The following is a 21,696-nucleotide window of genomic DNA, read 5'->3' on the forward strand; positions in this document are numbered from 1 at the left end:
AGCAACAGAAGAAGGTCTGTCATGGTACAGTCCTGGTCCTTATCTAGACTGATCTAAGAGAACACTAGAATAGTGTGTTCAAACCTAATCCAACTCTGTGCCTTTCCCCCTTATGGACATCTCACCTCTGGAAGGATGGACCCCCTACAATAAACCAACTCACTCGTTGAAAAAACATACCATTAGATTTTTGATTCTGGACTCCTGTATAACTTTTACTTATGATGATAGTGTGCTATTGACGTATTTTATGTTTAAGGAGAATGTTTTAAAATTCAGCTTTTTCTATAGGTCATTGGTGTGTCTGGTAGGAATAGAGCGCAAATGCTAGAACAGGGTAATTATTCATTTTAGCCATGTAGAATCATAAAATCCCTATAGTGCAGAAGGAGGCCATTTGGCCCATTGAGTCTGTATCCAATCCCTATTCCTGTAACCCATGCATTTATCTTGCCAATCCTCCTGACGCTAGAGTTAATTTATTATGGCCAATCCACCTAACCAGCACATCTTTGGACTGTGGGAGGAAATCGTAGCACCTAGAGGAAACCCACACAGAAATGGGGAGAATATGCAAACTCCACATGGACAGTGACCCGAGGCTGGAATTGTACCGGGGACCCTGATGCTGTGAGGCAGCTGTGCTAACCACTGTGCAACCATGCAGCCTGTAACTTCTGGCACAAGTGGCTTCACTGTACAGGAGGGGGAAAAAAAGGAAGTGCAATAACGATAAGGGATTCTTTGGCCACAAAAACACCTGTCTAGTCCCCTGACTAAAGATATGATTTCAGGATGATGTGTTGCCTCCCTGGACTAGGGTCAGGGATGTCACTGGCTGCAGGGCATCCTGAAAGGGGAGGATAGAGGCTGTGATACATGTTGGCACCAACAAAAGTGAGGAATGAGGTCTTGCATCAAGAATTCGGGAAACCAGGCAGTAGTTTAAAAAGCAGGACCTCAAAGGTTGTAGTCTCTGGATTATTCCTCGTGCCACATGTTAGTGAGTATAGAAATAGGCAGCAGCCTGGGATGCAATTCATCCGGGCCTGGGGATTGGTTTATTTTTAAGCTTGTCAGAGCCTCCAATATCTCATTTCCTATGAGAAAGTATGCGAGTTACTCAGTCCATTTTCCTGAATTCTATACCTACATTCTCCTTTTCCTGGGTGGGATTTTCTGGCTGCACTCACCCCAAGGCCAGAAATTTCCACCCAAGGTTAACAGCCCTTCACATGATCCATCCTTACTTGCTACAATTCTGGGATGGAAAAATTCTGCCCATTTGCCAGTAATCAATTTTACTAAAACTTTAGACTTATTTAGATGCGTTATGTATTAGTAGGATTTATCAGTATGTTTATTAATAGCAGTTCAGGTTTATTAGTATTAGTAAAGTTCATTAGCAAGGTTTAACTCAAGAAATGGCAGGCTTCTCTGATCTGTAGAATGCACATCCTGTGCTATGTGGGATATCCAAGATGTACCCCATGTCCTGATAACCATTTATCCAGTAAGTGTTGTCACTTAAAGCAGCTTAGCCTCAGATCTTGGAACTTTTGCAACAGCTGCAGTCACTGCAGTGCATCCATGAGTGTGAGGTGACCTTATTTATAGATAAGGTCACCTCACAGCTTAAGAGTATGTGGGAAAAGAGGGAATGTGTGACCAGACAATCTAAAAGGGAAAAGCACATGAGGCAGGAGAGCTACCTCCCACCCCCCCAAAGCCCCAGAGTGCATTCCACTCTCCAATCAGTATTCAGTTTTGAATGCTAATGAGTGATGGTTCATCTGGGGAGAGCAGCCGAAGTCAGGTCCACCGCCCAACAGGTGTCTCAGCTGTACAGGGAAGGAGGATACAAGACCACAAGAACAATCGAGTTAGCAGACATGATTCCAGGATGGTGTGCTGCCTCCCTGGTGCCAAGGATATCACTTGGAGTGGGGTGGGGGAACAAAAGGGTGAACAGCCCACCGTCAGGGTCCATGGTATGAATGGCGTAGATAGAGAGAGGGCTGTGACCATTCGGCCCATTGCATTTACACCAACTCTCTGAAAGAGTTTCCATAGCAGACCTCCTCCTCCACCCTATCTCTGTTACTGTGCACATTTCCCATGGCTAATCCAAGTAACCATCACATCTTGGAACAGTAAGGGATAATTTAGCATGAAAGGAGACTGGTTGCCAAGAGTAAAATTATGGTAAAACGGGGAGCAGAGCTGATTAAGAACAAGAAAAAAAAGAGGGTATTTACACATAGATCCCTACAACCTTAGCACTGTTACAGTGCAGAAAGAGGCCATCCAGCCCATCGAGTCTGCATCAACTCCCCAAAAGAGTATCCCACCCAGGCCCTCTCCTCTACCCCAGTCCCACAATGCTGTGCATTTAGTATGGTCAAATCACCTAACCTGCACATCTTTGGAGTGTGGGAGAAAACTGGAGCACCCAGTGGAAACCCAGGTAAACATAGGGCAATTGTGCAAACTCCACAATCTCCCCAAGGCCAGAATTGAACACGGGTCCCTGGTGCTGTGAGGCAGCAATGCTGACCACTGTCCCATGGAGGCTGGGAGCATTGTTGAGATATTAATTGAAACCAAGAAAGAAAATGACACCAGGTCATGCTAAGAGAGGGGCTAATTCATATCTAAAGAGGTATTTGATAGACTGTCTATATTTATAGTTAATAAGATACGTCTGATGATACTGAGGGAATGATTTATTTTGGTAGGAAGAACATGGAGAAATATTAAAAAGGGCACAATTCCAAAGAGGATGAAGGAGCAGAAGGACCTGGTTATATATGTGTCTAAGTCATTGATGATGGCAGGTCAGGTTAAGGGCTGTTGATAAAGGTACATTTAAGGATACAGTGCAAGAGCAAGGGAGATTACATCGAAGTTGTATAATCCTCAGCTGGAGTACAACCAACTTCAGTTGTTTGTGGCATTCCTCTACTGTGAGCTAGTTTATCTGTACAAAAACAGTTGTATACAAAATTGCAGTTTGCCGCCCCAACACTTCACTCGTCTGCAATTTTAAATGCCATTTTCAGAGGAAGTGCACACTGTACGTGCTGGCTGTGTGCATGTACAAGATTGCTGTTTGCAATTTCACACTTTGCATTTGCAGAAATGGAAGCCCTGTGAATGGCAGGGTTTGACTCTCTTGTATCTTGTTTAAGAAGGGTGCCAGACAAAAGGCGGGGAATTATAGGCCGGTTAGTTTAACATCTGTTGTAGGTAAAATGTTAGAATCTGTCATTAAGGAGGAAATTGCGAGGCATCTTGAAGGGAATTGCTTGATAGAGCAGACGCAGCACGGTTTCATTAAAGGGAAGTCGTGTCTGACAAATTTACTGGAGTTCTATGAGGATGTGTCTAGGGCGGTGGATAGAGGAGAGCCGGTAGATGTGGTCTTTCTAGATTTTCAGAAAGCGTTTGACAAAGTGCCTCACAAGAGGTTATTGCAGAAGGTCGAGGGACATGGAGTTGGGGGTAGGGTGTTAGCGTGGATAGAGGATTGGTTGTCAAATAGGAGGCAGAGAGTGGGAGTCAACGGGTGCTATTCGGATTGGCGGATGGTGACTAGTGGAGTGCCCCAGGGGTCGGTGCTGGGGCCTCAGCTTTTTACCATTTATATAGATGATCTGGAGGAGGGAACCGAGTGTAGAGTGTCGAAATTTGCTGATGACACCAAGATTGGGGGAACGGCAAATTGTGCGGAGGGTGTGGAGAGTCTGCAGAAGGATCTAGATAGGCTGGGCGAATGGGCCAGGAAATGGCAAATGGAATTTAATGTTGGCAAGTGTGAGGTGGTCCACTTTGGTAGGAAAAATGGTAGGAAGGACTATTACTTACGAGGCGAAAAACTGCAGCAGGCGACGGTGCAGAGGGACCTCGGGGTCCTTGTGCATGAGTCGCAAAAACCCAGCTTGCAGGTGCAGCAGGTGGTCAGGAAGGCGAATGGGATGCTGGCCTTCATAGCGAAGGGGATTGAATATAAAAGTAGGGAGGTCTTGCTGCAGCTGTATAGGGCATTGGTGAGGCCGCAACTGGAGTACTGTGTGCAGTTTTGGGCGCCGCACCTGCGCAAAGATATTTTGGCCTTGGAGGGAGTGCAGAGGAGGTTTACTAGGCTGATGCCGGAGTTGAGGGGGTTGAACTATGAGGAGAGGCTGAATAAACTGGGCTTGTACTCGTTAGAGTTTAGAAGAATGAGAGGAGATCTCATTGAAACGTATAAGATGATGAATGGGATGGATAGGATAGAGGTGGAAAGACTCTTCCCGCTCAAAAAAGACAATAGGACTAGGGGGCACAGCCTCAAGATAAAAGGGGGGCGGTTTAGAACGGAGTTGAGGAGGAACTTCTTCACTCAAAGGGTGGTGAATCTCTGGAATTCTCTGCCCGTTGAAGTGGTGGAGGCTGCCTCGCTAAATATTTTTAAGACGCGGGTTGATGGGTTTTTGATAAGAGAGGGGATTAAGGGTTATGGGGAGAGGGCGGGAATGTGGAACTGAGCCACGACAGATCAGCCATGATCTTATTGAATGGCGGGGCAGGCTCGAAGGGCTGGATGGCCTACTCCTGCTCCTATTTCTTATGTTCTTATGTTCTTATGTATCTAGTTCTGGGTGCCACACTAAGGAAGGTGATTGCAGATTGCAGAAAAGATTCATGGGAATAGTGCCAAGGATGAGGAACTTCTGTAATAAAGATAGACTGGGGAAATTAGGATTATTTTGGAGACAAGAAAGCTGCAAAGAAATTTGTGGAAGGTAATCAAATTAACAAGGGGTCTGGATAACATAGATGGGGAGAAACAGCTCCCAGTCATAAAGGATCAAGAATGAGGGCACAGATTTAATAATTGGTAAAAGCAGCAAAATCATCATGAGGAAAAACTCAGGAGTGGTTGGGATCATCGTTCCATTAGTTTTTAAGATAGCTATGGAGAATGATAGGTCTGGCCCAAAAGTTAAAATTCTAAACTGGGGCATCAGGCAAGAACTTTCAACTGTTAATTGGGGGCATCTGTGAGAAGGCAAAGGGACATCTGGTATGTGGGAGGCTTTCAAAAGTGTGTTAACCAGGGTTCAGGGTAAGCACATTTCTCTTAGAGTGAAGGGCAAGGTTGGTAGAAGTAGGGAACCCTGGATGACTCACGATATTTAGGCCCTGGTCAAGAAGGGGAGCACATAACATTCATAGGCAACTGGGATCATGTGGATCCCTTGGAGTGTAGAGGATGCAGGAGTAGAATAAGAGAGAAATCAGGAGGGCAAAAAGAGGAAACAAGATTATTTTAGCAGATAACGTAAAGGAGAATCCAAAGAGCTTCTACAAATACATAAAGGTCAAAGGAATAACTAGGGAGAGAGTAGAGCCTCTTAGGGATCAATGAGGGTATCCATGTGTAGATCCACAAGAAATGAATAAGATCCTAAATGAATATTTCTCATTTGTATTTACTGTTGAGAAAAGCATGAATGCTAGGGAACTTGGAGAAATAAATAGCGATGGCTTGAACAGTGTACATATTACAGAGGAGGTGGTGTTGGAAGTCTTAAAGCACATCAAGGTAGATAAATCCCCAGGATCTGACAAAGTGTATCCAAGGACATTGTGGGAGGCTTGGGAGGAAATTGCAAGTCCCCTAGCAGAGATATTTGAATCATCGATAGTCACAGGTGAGGTGCCTAAAGATTGGAGGGTGACAAATGTTGTGTCTTTGTATAAGAAGGGCTGCAGGGAAAAGCCTGGGAACTACAGGCCAGTGAGCCTCATATCTGTGGTGGGTAAATGGTTAGAAGGTATTTTGAGAGCCAGGATCTACAGACATTTAGAAACGCAAGGACTGATTAGCGATAGTCAGCATTGCTTTGAGTGAAAAATCATGTCTCACAAATTTGATTGAGTTTTTTGAAGGGGTAACCAAGAAGGTCGATGAGGGCAGTGCGGTTGATGTTGTCTGCATGGACTCTAACAAGGCCTTTAACAAGGTAGCACATGGTTGGTTGTTGCATAAAGTTAAATGTCACGGGATCCAGGATAAGGTAGCCAAATGGATACAAAATTGGCTTGATGACAGAAGACAGAGGGTGGTTGCGCAGGGTTATTTTTCAAACTGGAGGCCTGTGGCCAGTGGTGTGCCTCAGGCATTGGTGCTAGGTCCACTGTTATTTGACATTTATATTAATGTTTTGGATGAAAATAAAGGAGTATGGTTAGTAAATTTGCAGATGACACCAAGATTGGTGGCATAGTGGACAGTGAAAAAGGTTATCTAAGATTGCAAAGGGATCTTGATCAATCAGACCAGTGGCTGATGAATGGCAGATGGAGTTTTGACTTAGATAAATGTGGGGTGATGCATTTTGGTCAACTGATTCAGGGCAGGACTTAGTTAATGGTAGGGTGTTGGGGAGAGTTACATAGCAGGGAGACCCAAGGGTATAGGTTCATTGCTCTTTGAAAGTGGAATCACAAGTGGACAAAGTAGTGAAGGCAGCATTCGGCATGTTTGGTTTCATTGGTCAGAACATTGAATACAGGAGTTGGGACATCTTGTTGAAGTTGTACACGACATTGGTAAGGCCATATTTGGAATACTGTGCACAGTTCTGGTCATCCAATTACAGAAAGGATATTATTAAACTTGAAAGAGTGCAGAAAAGGTTTACTGGGATGCTACTTGGACTTGATGGATTGGGTTATAAGGAGAGGCTGGATAGACTGGGACTTTTTCTCTGGAGTGTAGAAGGACGAGGGGTGAGCTTATAGAGGTCTATAAAATAGAGGGGCATAGATCAGCTAGATAGTCAATATCTTTTCCCAAAGGTAGGGGAGTCTAAAACTAGAGGGCATAGGTTTAAGATGAGAGAGAAGAGATACAAAAGGGTCCAGAGGAGCAATTTTTTTTTCCACAGAAGGTGGTGAGCGTCTGGAACAAGCTGCCAGAAGCAGTAGTAGAGACAGGTACAATTTTGTCTTTTAAAAAAGCATTTAGACAGTTACATGGGCAAAATGGGTATAGAGGGATCTGGGCCAAACATGGATATTTGGGACTATCTTAGGGGTTTAAAAAAGAGGCAGCATGGACAAGTTGGGCCGAAGGCCTGTTTCCATGCTATAAACCTCTATGACTACAACTGGAATGCATTGCCTGGGAGTACTCGGGTTCAGTCAAGGGAAGAATGTGCAGGGTTTCTGAAAGAATGTGGAAAGCCACTGCCAAAGGGCCTCCTGCTTTGTAACAATTCTGAGATACTTGTGAGATCTTGTGTTTTTGTTCACGACAGTAAGGCCAAAAATACACTTGTTACAGCATGGTGTAGGTGGCAGCAGAGAGCAAGGTTTCAGAATGAAAAGGCAACATGTTACAAGCAGAGATTTGATGCGAATTCTCATTTGCTGACAACATAAAGTTTGTTCCAACTATCATACCTCCCAGCACTACAAAACCAAACCGTCAAGATTTTTCTCTATGCATACCCAAGCTGACCTCATTTAATGATCACCCCCTCCCCCACAATATTTCAGTGCTGCACTTTCATAACTTTCACTTGGCTGAAATATAATTTGTTTTAAAAGTATCCCTTACGAAAAGTGCATTATTTAGACAAAGCCATCCAATTATTAAATCCAAGATGTCCTAAACATTTTACAGTTATGGGAATTTTAAAATTAACTCTGGCCTTGCATGATCCCATTCTACCTCCTTTCCAAGATCAAGGAACACCCTTCACCCCCACACATCTTCCCCTCTCAATTACTTTTTCTCCTTTTATCCAGTCTCTTCCAAGTTAAGTTTGTGACTCTGTGGACACTACCACTTCTGGGTTTCCAATTTCCTGGTTCTAACCATCTGCTTTTAATCAGACAACCAGTCTCTCCACAACTCCATTCATTAGCAGGATGGCCAGTAGGACTTCCAGAGGCTCAACTAGTGCCGATTCACCACCTCTCTCATACTGGGTTTATTCTCAAACAAGCTTCTCTTTTGCCTCCACTTACTGTCTCCAAATAAAAAGACATTGCTATTTAATGGCATACATGGAACATTTTATTTCCAATTCTACTCCAGTTCCTGTTCTTACCTGCTTTTCATATACAGGGTCATATCTGTGCCATTTCCTGCTTTTGGAACACATATCCTCTGTAATAAAACAGTGTTCTAATAATGCATTTTTGGTGGTTTGTAAATAATGGAGCTCACCCGAATAGTGCTTTTTTTTAGTGCATACCCACTTTACCTTAAATGTAAAACACACCAGTGCTGCACATGCCACCCCTCTCCTGACCCTCTTGTCCCCTCCCACATGCTTTTGCTGCATGAATTTTACCGTGGCGGTGGGGGGGGGGGGGGGGGAGATTATCATTCGCCAAATATTGGAGGCACAAATTTTACCATAGGGGTTACCAACCACTGAATATTGGGGATACGAAGGATATTTACCATTAAGAAATTATTATAAATTCAATGAGCATAAAATATCACTGTCACCCAAAAAGAAAAATCTTTTCAATAAACCTATTTATAAAAGTTTTGTAACCCAGCTCACTCAAGACAAAAGTAGAATCCTTTCCATGGGATGACTGTGGATTCTTAATTAATGTTTCTGTAGTTTTGGTCACTTCTGAGACTACACCAACAACATTAGATAGCAGTTAAAGTAGTAATTGGCAGAAATGATCAACCATCAAAGCAAGTTCATCTTGATTAGATCCATTTTCCATTGTAGTCATTGGATACATTTAGATCATGAGATAATTTAAATTCACACAAAAAAAGTCAGGCTCATCATATAACTAACACACAACATGCCAACAAAACACAGCACATTGACCAGTCTTGATCTCAAACTTTCAGAGTTATGAAACCCAAGACAAAAGCTGGAAATCTCTAACTCTGCCCATGGCTGGGATTCTCCAATCCCACTGCAGTGAATGGAGTTTTGGCTGAGCCTCAAATTCTCTGTTCTCACTGGTAGTGGTGATAGGCCAATGAGATCAAAGAATTCCACCCATGGATAAAGATGGAATAAACCATACACCATTGATACAAGGTGACATCATAGAAACAAAGAATTGAATAATCCATGAAAAAGACCATACGCTTAATGAATATCTTTACTTTCAGTAGCTGTTTTACTATTATTCAATTCCTCAAATATTAACCAGTCGTTCTTTAATGTTATTAATTACCCTCTTAAAGGAACGCATCTGAAAACATTGGAGACAGAATCTTCTTACAAACTAGATGTCCCTATAATTAAATTAGGGTCAACAGTTCTTGAAGAACCCAGTAAACGTGAATTGTTTTCTTAGACAAAGCATTCATTTGCTTTTTTCACATGGTATCAAGCACACTAACTATCACAGCCTACTATATAGAGCCTCTGCTTTCCTGCTTTGAAATGATATGTCAAGCCCTTGAGGGCCAGTCATTGTGATTGATGGTTTACTTTCATGTATCAAGTGGCAGGTGGAGCTCATTCATTTTATTTCTACTTAAACAATGTGGTCTTTGCTTGAACAGACTTTGCAAGCTCAGTTCTGAATTAGCATTCAGAATGCAGTCACATGCAAACAATTTACACTATTAATTGCTTAATTTGAGAATTGGGTGTTTTTATTATATTCTGGTTTCCAAAATTTGATGGGGGATGCTAAAACAGTCCTTTCAACTGAAATAACTACAACTAAGTATACAAAAGAAGACCTATTTAAAAATAACTCTGAGCTCATGTAATTATAACGTTTGGGAATATTACAATGCTAATCCCTATGTCAAGTAAACTATTAAAAAAGTGAACATATGTGTAGTTTTTAAAAAGAATATTTTCATGGGACATGGGCATCGCTGGCTAGGTCCACCCCTAATTGCCCTTGGGGATATGGAGCAGTTGTGTGAAAATAGCTTTTCACACAAATTATGGCTCTGTATAAAATAATATATCAATGAGGACTTTCCTCTTGTGAGTTGCTAAATCTAGTAACAGAATTAAAGCCAACGGAAATTGGCTAAAACCTGTTGATTACCACATACCATCCCACACAACAGCTGATAAATCATGACTCCTCCGTGTCCAACACCAACTGGAATAAGCATTGAGGGCAGCAAGGACACAGAATGTGTTCTGGGTGGGAAAGGTCAATGTCCATCACCAAGGATTGTTCAGTAGCACCATGACAGAGCAAGGTGGCTGAATTCTAAAGGATGTATAGCTGCTCAATTGGGTCTGCGGAAGGTGATGAGGGAACCAACAAGAGGGACCTTGTCCTCATCAACCTATCTGCCGCAGATGCATCTGTCCATGACAATATTAGCTGGAGTGAGATGAAGTCCCATCTTGATATTGAGGAAATCCTCCATTGAGTTGGGTGGCACTACCACCATGCTAAATAAGATAGATTTAAAAGAGATCCAGCAACAGTAAACTGGGCTATCAGCAGCAGCAGCAATGTATTCAACCTCAATCTGTAACTTCATGGCCCAGCATATCAATCAGGTCAGGGGACTAACTTTGATTCAGTGAAGAGTGTAGGACAGCATGGCAGGAACAGCATCAGACATACTTGAAAATGACGTGAATCTACAACGCAGGGCTACTTGCATGCCAATCAGCATAAGCAGCAAATAATAGACAAATAATAGAGTCCACAATTAACAGATCACATCTATGCTCTACAGTCTCATCACATCCGATCACGAACAGTGGTAGACAATTAAATAACTAACTGGAGGAGAAAGTTTCACAAATATCAACATCCTCACTGATGAGGAGTCCAGCACAACAGTGCAAAAGACAAGACTGAATTATTTGAAACCATCTTTAGCCAGAAATGCCAAGTGGTCTCCTCCTGAGCATCCCAGCAACACAGAAGCCAGTTTTGAGCCCGGCATCAAGGAATGTCTGAAGGATACTAAAAAGCTATGGAGCCCTGATAATATTCCAGCAATTGTGCTGAAGACATGTGCTCCAGAGCCATCTAGCCAAGCTGCTCCAGTACAGCTACAATCTTGCCTTCTACCTGACAATGTGGAAAAGTGCTCAGGCACATCCTGTCCACAAGATGCAGGACAAATCCAACCCAGCCAATTACTGCCTCATTAGAGTATTTTCAATCATCAGCAAAGCAATGGAAGGTATCATCAACAGTAGCACTAACAGCAATAACCTGCACACCGACGCTAAGTTCGGATTCTGCCAAGGCCACACAGCTCCTTACCTTACTACAGCCTTGGCCCAAACATAGACAACTCAAGAAGCAAGGTGAGAGTGATTGCTCTTGACATCAAAGTTGCATTTGAGTGAGTGTGGCATCAGAGAGGTGTAGCAAAACTGGAGTCAATGTGATCAAGAGGATAGGAGGACTCCACTGGTTGAAGTCATACTTAGTACAATGGAAGATGGTTGTTGGAGGCCAATCAGCTCTGTCCCAGAGCATTGCTCGGGAGTTTCCCAGGGTAGTATCCTCGGCCCAACTATCTTCAGCTGCTTCATCAATGACATTCCTTCCATCAGACGGTCAAATGGGATGTTCATTGATGATTGCACAATGTTCAGCACCATTCACGTCTCCTCAGATACTGAAACAGCTGTGTCCAAATGCAGCAAAATCTGGTTAACATTTAGACATGGACTGGGGTAAGTGGCCAATAATATTCGTGCCACACAAATGCTAGGAAAAACTATCTCCAAAAAGGGAGAATCTAGATATCTCCCCTTGGCATTCAATAGACTTACCTTATATTTCCCCCTTATCAATATCCTCAGGATTACCATTGACCAGAAACTGAACTAGACCAACCACATAAATAATGTGGCTACAAGAGCAGGTCAGAGTTTGGGAGTTCTGTGGACAGTAATTCACTTACTATTTTTGCATGTTCTCCCTGTCTTTGCATGGGTTGCCTTTGGGTGCTCTGGTTTCCTCCCACAGTTTGAAAAACATTCTGGTTAGATGCATTGGCCATGCTAAATTCTTCCTCAGTGTACCCAAACAGGCGCCAGGGTGCGATGACTAGGGGATTTTCACAGAAACTTCACTGCAGTGTTAATGTAAGCTACTTGTGACATTGATAAATAAACCTTTAATTTCCCCACAGCCTGCCCTCTATCTGTGAAGCAGAGTTATAAGTGTGATGGAGCACTCTCCACTTGCCTGGATGAGCGCAGCTTCTGCAACACTTGAGGAACTCAACACTATCCAGGATAAAGCAGCCTTCATGATTGGCACCCCTCCACCAACTTTAACATTTGATTCCTCTGTCCATGATGCTCAGTTGCAACAGTGTGTACCAACTACAAAATGCACTGCCGCATCTGACAGCACCTGCCAAACTCACAATTTCTCCCACTGAGAAGATCAGGGGCAGCAGAAGTATGGGAACAAACCACATGCAAGTTCCCCTCCAGGTTGCACACATTATGACTTGAAAATATATTACTGTTCCTTCACTGTCACTGAGTCAAAACCCTGAAACTCCCTTCTAAACAGGATTGTGGATGTGGGTACACTATATGGACTGCAGTGACTTAAGAAGGTGTCTCACCACCACCTTCTCAAGGGCAATTAAGGATGGGCAACAAATGCTGGCCTAGCCAACAGTTACCACATCCCGTGAAGGTACCAATAAATGATTCAAAATTGACAGTTTAAATGTGATTTAAATTTGACATTAGTCAATACACATGTCAAGCCTAGTGACCAATAACTTCAGATAGCAACTTTAGTTCCTGACTTCTTCTCTAACATGAGAAGTTGGCAGTATTAGATAGATACATCAGCCTGTCAGCAGGTGGGCAGGTTGGTAGTGGGAACTAGGATCTTCAGTCGGATTGTTGATGTAGTTCTGCTTATTTTGTTCTCTTAGGCTCCTGGCGCTTGCTCTCTTTACCTGGTTCTATTTCTATCTACATCACCACCCACTGCCTCTGCTATTTATACTTTCCCTGCGTCTCATAAATTACTTTAATTTCACAAATTATGCCTTCTTTCATATCATATTAATAGCACTGCAGCCATTTAACAATCTTCCTTTTTTTAATCTGTTCTTTAAGACATATTTAACCCCTTGTGGACTGATTGTATATTTATTGTTGTCAGGATGCCAACTTCACTGACTTGATAAACTGGATGCAGCACTGCAATCCCACCAAAGCAGAGATGAATGAAAATCCGGGCAGTGAAGTTTACCACCACCACATAGTTTAATCTTTGGTTCCTCCACTCATCTTCGTCAGAAGTGGTGTTGGTCCTTGTCTCCCCATCAGTTACATACAGGTGACAGTGGAGATGGTATCCAGCTCCCCACTGAATTTCCTTTCCCTTCTGCTTATGTTATAATTGCCCTAGGGATGCTATCAGGAACTTTGTGGTAGACCTGGAATGTAGTCCTGAGGTGTCCCCTAGGGGAGGAAAAACCCTGTTAATGGTCTCCTTCCCCAAATCTTTATCCACAGAATTTACATGTTAATGGATCTGGTCTCCTGGAATGATACAAAAGAGGGAAGACATTCAATCCAATGTGTCTCTTTAAAAAACATTCCAATTAGTTTCACTTTCTGACACATTCTCTATAGTTTTTTTTTGAAGCACATAGTTAATTGCCTTTTGAAAATTATTATTTATTGAATATATTTCCATATTGGCTATGTTCCAGGGGTCTGGACTAGAGGTCTGGAGATGTGACTTCAAATCCCATCATGACAGCTGAGGAAATTTAAATTCAATTAATTAAATAAAATCTGGAATAAAAAGCTCATATCAGTAATGATGGTAATGAAGCCACCAGGTTGTCATAAAAATGAACCTGTTTCACAAATATCCTTTAGGGAAAGAATCTTAGAATAGAATAGAATAGAATACCTAGAGTGCAGGCCATTAAGTCTGCACTGACAACGATCCCACCTAGGGCTTATCCCCGTAACCCCACATATTTACCCACTAATCCCCCTGACATCCTCCTAACACTAAGGTGCAATTTAGCATGGCCAATCAATTTAACCCGCACATTGTGGACTACGGGAGAAAATAACAGCACCCAGAGGAAGCCTAGACACGGGGAGAACTCCACACAGTTACCCAAGCTGGGAATCAAACCTGGTCTCTGGTGTTGGGAAGCAGCAGTGCTAACCATCATACAGTCCATTTTCTGTCCTTATCTAGGTGGACCTACACTTGACTCCAGGACAATAGCAATATGGTTGACTAGTAATTGCCCTCTGACAATGGTGTCTCAATTGCGTTCAAGAAAATGGCTCACCACCACTTCTCAAGGACAATTATGGATGGACAATAAATGCTGGCCCTATGAAATCCATATCTTGTGAATGAATATAAAACAACACTTCAGACAATGCATTCCAGATATAGGGTGCAATCTTACTGGCTCTCCATGTTGGTCAATAGGCGTGGCACCCAGTTCCCCACCTCTCGCAATCTCGCTGACGCTGTTTGCCAGCAAAATCAGCCTCATGTACACAGTATACTGGGAGATTGAGGCACCTGCACAATGGAGCCCCCTTGCTTAGCAGCCAGCTTCATAGATGAGCTGAGGCTCCATGCCCCCACTGTCGAGATTCAGTATTACAGTTTCTGTATGCAGGGTGCTGTAACTTACCTCATTGAAAAAAAAGGGCCAGAAAATCTACCATTTCCTCGCCCGTTCGGCACTTTTGAGAAAATTCCACCCACAATGATTTGCTGTGCACTTTTTTTTCCGATCAAACTCTCTTTTGTTAATTATATTGAATCCATGTCCACTGTTTGCTGGAGCTACCAACAACAATACTGTACCAAAGCCTGTGAAATCAAATTAATCAGAGCTGTTCATTTAGACTGCTGATTTTTTTTAATTCCAATTCAGTCCAATCAAGTCCAATTCAAAGCCTCAACAAGTTGAGACATTCCCGATCCAAGTTGATAAGACAAGGCTCTCATCTCCTGTCCTGGGCTTGATCCACACGATCCAGGCTGATTGGAGCAGGCATAGCTCCTCCTCCAAGGCTTGGCCTCATCTGCATCCCAGCCAAAAGGCCGAGATGCTGCCCCCAAAAATTGCTTCAAATGAAGCTCAAATGCAACTTCAATCAAGCACACCACACTTGATCTTAGCCAAAATTGCTGATTTTCATTGAGGTGCATTCTCAGACTCATAACAAACATTTGCAAACACTAATAATGCATGGAGATGCTATGATCCATTGCACATTATATTCGACAGATACTAGGTCTGCCATTCAAAACACTGCATTTTTTTTAGGTTGAAAAGTACACGCTATTTTCAGATTTACCTCCCAGAGTGTTTTGAAGTCTTTCTGTTCAATTCGAAGAAGCTCACTGTACTCTTTGGTAACAATTGTAGCATGACGAGGAGTGTTGTCCAGAATTGATTCTCCAAAAGCTGTTCCAATTCCCAGAGTACACAGCACGACAGCATCCTTTCAAAAGTTATAAACCAAAAATGCAAAATGTTAAAAAAATTACAATATTTTAAATAGGGTAATTAAATTAGAAAATTGGTGTAACACTCTTGCACATTATGAACGCTCTAGTTTCTCAAACATTTTCTATATTATTCAGAATCTATCATCTTCAATGGCCTATGTGCCCCCAGTATGCACAGGGGGCTATCACCCCTGGCATGACCATTGCACCTGATCTCGCATTGCATCCAAAGGTCGGAAGGTCTCAGGAGCTGGGAGAACCTGGTGTTGAACGAGCTATGCATATTTAAATGTTACTTTAAATATGCTAATTGGCATGGCACTCTTTCTGGATGAGATCTGGTTTGCGCCATTAGAAAGGGACCAGGTTGACTGAAAACCATTTCTCACTCGGTGTGAGACTGATTTTAGGCCCGCACACTATTTCCCAGGTTTGGCATGAACTGTGCCAGATGTAGTAAGGTCAGAAAATCGCTCCCTCTGTTTCATTATTGACAAGTTACCGACCAATGGCTAAAATGGGCTTTCAGCATTTTAAGGATTTAAAAGGGACCTTGAGAAGCCATATTGAGGACGGTGTATTTTAACAGAGCCTTCACTCATGTCCTGATTTGAGAAGGATGGTGAGAGTATGTTCCATTGTAAAAGTTAAGCTTTTTCATCTTACTGTTAATTACTGCTAATTGACACTTTGCTTTTTAGCTTTCTGATTTTAAAACACTTTAATAGTTAATAAGCTTTCTGGATTCATCACTTAAAGTGTTCTTTCTTACCATGTGGTTAAGAACTTGATCTGATTTACAATTGGGGAGTTATTGCAAACAAGTAAACCCCATAAATCTTATTCCAAATAAATCATAGTTGTACAAGGTACGGTAAGTAATTGGGAAAGCTAATAGAATGTTATCCTTTATTGCAAGGGGAATTGAATACAAATGTAGGGAAGTTATGCTTCAGTTATACAGGCATTGGTGAGACGACATCTGGAGTACAATATACAGTACAAGTCTTTTTAAGGAAATCTGTAAATATGTTGGAAGCAGCACAGCTAAGTTTTAATAGACTAATATTAGATGGGTTGTCTTATGATAAAAATTGGACAGGCTATGCTTGTATCTGCTGGAATTTAGAAGAGTAACAAGCGTATGGATTGAAACATATAAGATCTTGTGGGGTCTTGACAGGGTAGATGTGGAAAGGATGTTTCATCTTGTGAGAGAATCGAAAACGAGGGGTTACTTTTTAAAGATAACGAGTCACCCATTTAAGACAGAGATTAGGAGAATTTTTTCTCTCAGTGTTTCATGAGTTTTTGAAACTCTCTTCCCCAAAAGGCTGTAGAAGCAGAGTCTTTAAATATTTTTAAGAGAGAGGTAAGCAAGGGGATGGAAGGTTATTGGGGGTTGGTGAGAAGTTGAGGATACCATCAGATCAGCCATAGTCTTATTGAATTGTGGAGCAAGCTCAAGGGGCCAAGTAGCCTATTTCTGTTTCTAGTTCATACCTTTGTGATTTTATTTTAGGGCCAGAGGGGTTGTTCAACAATACTCATGCATTAGCATGCATTAAAGATCCAGTTCCATCTCATTCAATAAAGTGTAACTTTTCAAGGATTTTTATAACAAAACTAATAACATAAAAAGTGGAAGATTATATCAATTTGAAAGATTTATTTTTAGGAGGACTTCAATAGGACTTCAGGATGGCACAGTGGTTAGCACTGCTGCCTCAGAGTACCAGGACCCTGGGTTTGATTCCGGGTTGGATCACTGTCTGTGCGGAGTCTGCTCATTCTTCCCGTGTCTGCATGGGTTTCCTCTGGATACTTCAGCTTTCTCCCACCATCCGAAAGACATGCTGGTTGGGTACATTGGCCATGCCAAATTTTCCCTCAGTGTACCTCAACAGTCGCCCGAATGTGGCGACCAGGGAATTCAACAGTAACTTCATTGCAATGTTAATGTTAATGTGATGTACTTGTGACACTAGTAAGTAAACTTTAAACAATAGTGCACCCTGAGGAGAAGCAGGGAATCACTGGCGGCAACATCAGGATTTCTTTAGCTTCCAACTTCCGGTTTTGGAAGCTGGAAGTTGCTATCAGTATCACAGTAACAATGGTGAATACTGACTGCTTAACCATCATTACTCTTGCAATATCTGGGTTATAAATCTCTCTTAATGATAATTTATAAAGGTAATCATTTGGAATCTGGTCTAAGACATAAGTTTCACTTTGATTTCCTTTCTCAGGATGTCGGCACATCTACTCCCAGTCAGTACCATAAGCAATATTCACCATGGTGCAGAAAATACATAGCCCATGTCATTCATAGAATTACAGAATCCCTACAGTGCAGAAGGAGGCCATTATGCCCATCAAGTCTGCACCAACTCTCCAATAGGGCATCTTACCCAGATCCTATTCCCGTAACTCCACATATTTACGCCATTCATCCCCCTACACATCTTGGCACACCAAGGAGCAATTTAGCATGGACTGTGGGGAGAAACTGGAGCATCCAGAGGAAACCCACATAGACACTGGGAGAATGTGCAATCTCCACACACACAGTCACCCAAGGCCAAAATTGAACCTGGGTCCCTGGCGCTGTGAGACAGCAGTGCCACCATACCACAAGGTGGCAACCAAAGTACTAGAGTATGGCTTTGATGAAGCCACCGGTGGATTATCCTGCAGAAGCAGCGAAATTAGGAAACTCTTTTGGAAACCTCTTATGGACCCAAAGCAGTTCCTATATTCAGCATTAACTTAATCATCCTTCCACTTTCAGCTGCAGTGATTGTTCATAGCAGCTTAGGAGACTTGTTGTCAGTATTCAAACTCGTTGTTGGTATTCATATGAAAGTCATTTGAATGGTTTCAATTTTTATTAAAATATTTTAATGCAAAATTGAGAGAGTGGTGCAAGATATAAATAGGAATAGTAAAGCAGAGAAGCTTTGGGGAGGAAAATAAACAAGTTACCCAGAGCACTATATTAATAACTTATCTCTGGCATCTCTCTTCACAGAGGGTTGTGGTGTCCATTCTTCTGTGTTTGCTTAAGTTAGGTTGATGATGGTGCTCTATCTTCACTGAATTCTCTACTTATTGGCGGGTTGTGGAAAACTGCATTAATGCAGGAGAATCTCTAGTAGATAATGTTGGAAATTCCCAGACCTAACCAGATACCTAAACCTTTGATTGCAAGTTTTCTAATATGCTCTGTTATCATACTCTGGTCCCACGACTCTTGTTGTATCAGTTCAGGTAAGTGGAGGAATGTCATCAGCCATATCTGGAGGGTGCCCTGGCAACAACTCTTCAACATTCTAGGAGGTTGGAATAGTGCAGGTTAAAGGTTTTGTGACAGCTCCCTGGGAAATTGGCCCAGTCTTAGGGATTCTGTTGTGGTGAATTCAGGCAATCAAGTGAAATCCCTTTCTGTTGCAGAGTGTTCCAATTGATCTTTTGATATTTTGATAGCTATGCAAGTGCCATCTACAATTCCCTGCATGAGGGAAGCCAACAACAGCTGTAAATCCCTGAAGTTTGTCATTTTGACTGCTGACGCCCATAGGGAAGGTGACATTGATTGACCCTAATAAATCAGGCATTGGTAATCAGTATAATACTTTGTGTACTATAGACTGGCTGATGCCCTCTCTAGCATCCTGATATGAGCCTGAGAATAAGTGATTAAGAGTGGTAGTAGCATTCACAGCTACTGAAAATTTTCAGCTGCTTGATCCAGCAAGTCTTCTTGGAAGAGGCTCCTGAAATGAGTGTCACTGTGTATGAAGAGACACTACCCATCTACTCATTCACTGCTCCTCAAACTAGTCTAGAAAACTCACTGGTGACCTTTAAAATCTGTGGATGGTGTATGGCCTTCTATGAGCTGCCCTCCTCTCCTGTTGCCTTTGAACAGACCTAACCACTACCCTTCCTGGTTGTTGTCTACTGTGAAGTTCTTTCTAGAGGTATGTCAGGAATAAAAGAATGATTAGGGTAAGATTAGGGCCAGTCAAGGACAGTAGTGGGAAGTTGTGCGTGGAGTCCAAAGAGATAGGAGAGGCGCTAAATGAATATTTTTCGTCAGGATTCACACAGGAAAAAGACAATGTTGTCAAGGAGAATACTGAGATACAGGCTATTAGACTTGATGGGGTAGATTCATAAGAAGGAGGTGCTAGCAATTCTGGAAAGTGTGAAAATAGATAAGTCCCCTGGGCATGATGGGATTTATCCTAGGATTCTCTGGGAAGCTAGGGAGGATATTGCAGAGCCTTTGGCTTTGATCTTTATGTCATCATTGGCTACAGGAATAGTGCCAGAAGACTGGAGGATAGCAAATGTTGTCCCCTTGTTCAAGAAGGGGAGTTGAGAGGCAACCCTGGTAATTATAGACCATGATGTGGGTATGCCGGCGTTGGACTGGCGTAAACACAGTAAAAAGTCTGACAACACCAGGTTTTAGTCCAACCTATTTATTTGATAATATACTCACAAGCTTTCGGGGTTAGCCCCTTCGTCAGGTGAATGGAGAGTTCTGGCCTTCAGGCAAGTCACGGGGGTCTCAACAGGGATCTTGGGTTCATGTCGCACTATCTGTAACCCCCGTGACTTGCCTGGGTTTGCAAAACCTCACTTACTGTACTGTCTGGAGACAATACACATCTCTTTAAACTGTGATCAGTGCTCCTTCCACTCACATTATCAGCCACTTCAGGTCTTGAACAGCAGGTTAGGTGTAAGGATTCGCATTCTAATCAGTAATCTCTAAACTGTCTGTGCTTTATATGCTCTGTCTGAGGCCAGAACTCTCCATTCACCTGACGAAGGGGCTAACCCCGAAAGCTTGCGAGTATATTATCAAATAAATAGGTTGGACTAAAACCTGGTGTTGTCAGACTTTTTACTGGAATTATAGACCAGTGAGCCTTACTTCTGTTGTGGGCAAAGTTTTGAAAAGGATTATAAAAGATAGGATTTATAATCATCTAGAAAGGAATAATTGGATTAGGGAAAGTCAACATGGTTTTGTGAAGGGGAGGTTGTGCCTCAGAAACCTTATTGAATTCTTTGAGAAGGTGACCAAAGAGGTGGATGAGGGTAAAGCAGTTGATGTGGTACATATGAATTTCAGTAAAGCATTTGATAAGGTTCCCCACAGTAAGCTATTGCAGAAAATATGGAGGCATGGGATTGAGGGTGATTTAGTGGTTTGGATCAGAAATTGGCTAGCTGTCAGAAGACAGAGGGTGGTGGTTGATGGGAAATGTTCATCCTGGAGTTCAGTTACTAGTGGTGTACCACAAGGATCTGTTTTGGGGCCACTGCTGTTTGTCAATTTTATAAATGACCTGGATGAGGGCGTAGAAGGGTGGGTTAGTAAATTTGTGGATGACACTAAAATCAGTGGAGTTGTGGACAGTGCGGAAGGATGTTGCAGGTTACAGAGGGACATAGATAAACTGCAGAGCTAGACTGAGAGGTGGCAAATGGAGTTTAATGCGGAAAAGTGTGAGGTGATTCACTTTGGAAGGAGTAACAGGAATACAGGGTACCGGGCTAATGGTGAGATATGTGGTAGTGTGGATGAGCAGAGAAATCTCGGTGTCCATGAGCATAGGTCCCTGAAAGTTGGCACCCAGGTTGATATGATTGTTAAGTAGGTATATGGTGTGCTAACTTTTATTTGTAGAGGGATTGCGTTTCGGAGCCATATGGTCATGTTGCAGCTGTACAAAACTCTGGTGCGGCCACACTTGGGTACAGTTCTGGTTGCCGCATTATAGGAAGGATGTGGAAGCATTGGAAAGGGTGCAGAGATTTACCAGGATGTTGCCTGGTGGGAAGGTCTTATGAGGAAAGGCTGAGGGACTTGAGGCTGTTTTCGTTAGAGAGAAGGTTAAGAGCGACTTAATAGGCATACAAGATGATCAGAGGGTCAGATAGGGTGGACAGTGAGAGCATTTTTCCTTGGAAGGTGATGGCTAGCACGAGGGGACGTAACTTTAAATTGAGGGGTGATAGATATAGGACAGATGTCAGAGGTAGGTTCTTTAGTCAGAGAATAGTAAGGGCGTGGAATGCCCTGCCTGCAACAGTAGTGGACTCACCAACACTAAGGGCATTTAAATGGTCATTAGATAAACATATGGATGATATTGGAATAGTGTAGGTTAGCTGGGCTTTAGTTTGGTTTTCACAGGTCAGCGC

The 21,696-nt window shown here is 42.5% G+C and overlaps 1 protein-coding gene across 1 annotated transcript in view; it reads right to left on the reverse strand.

Annotated features, from left to right (window-relative positions):
* The window catches only part of rapgef4a (Rap guanine nucleotide exchange factor 4a), a 269,450-nt gene that overhangs the window by 179,206 nt on the left and 68,548 nt on the right, over positions 1-21,696 (reverse strand). The window contains exon 4 of the mRNA XM_080198985.1: positions 15,315-15,461. Coding sequence (XP_080055111.1) covers positions 15,315-15,461 — 147 coding nt within the window. The remainder of the gene's footprint in view (positions 1-15,314; positions 15,462-21,696) is intronic.

This window comes from Carcharhinus amblyrhynchos, chromosome 11 (assembly GCF_965287045.1).
Source record: "Carcharhinus amblyrhynchos chromosome 11, sCarAmb.v2.hapA, whole genome shotgun sequence".
NCBI classification, from domain to species: Eukaryota; Metazoa; Chordata; class Chondrichthyes; order Carcharhiniformes; family Carcharhinidae; genus Carcharhinus; species Carcharhinus amblyrhynchos.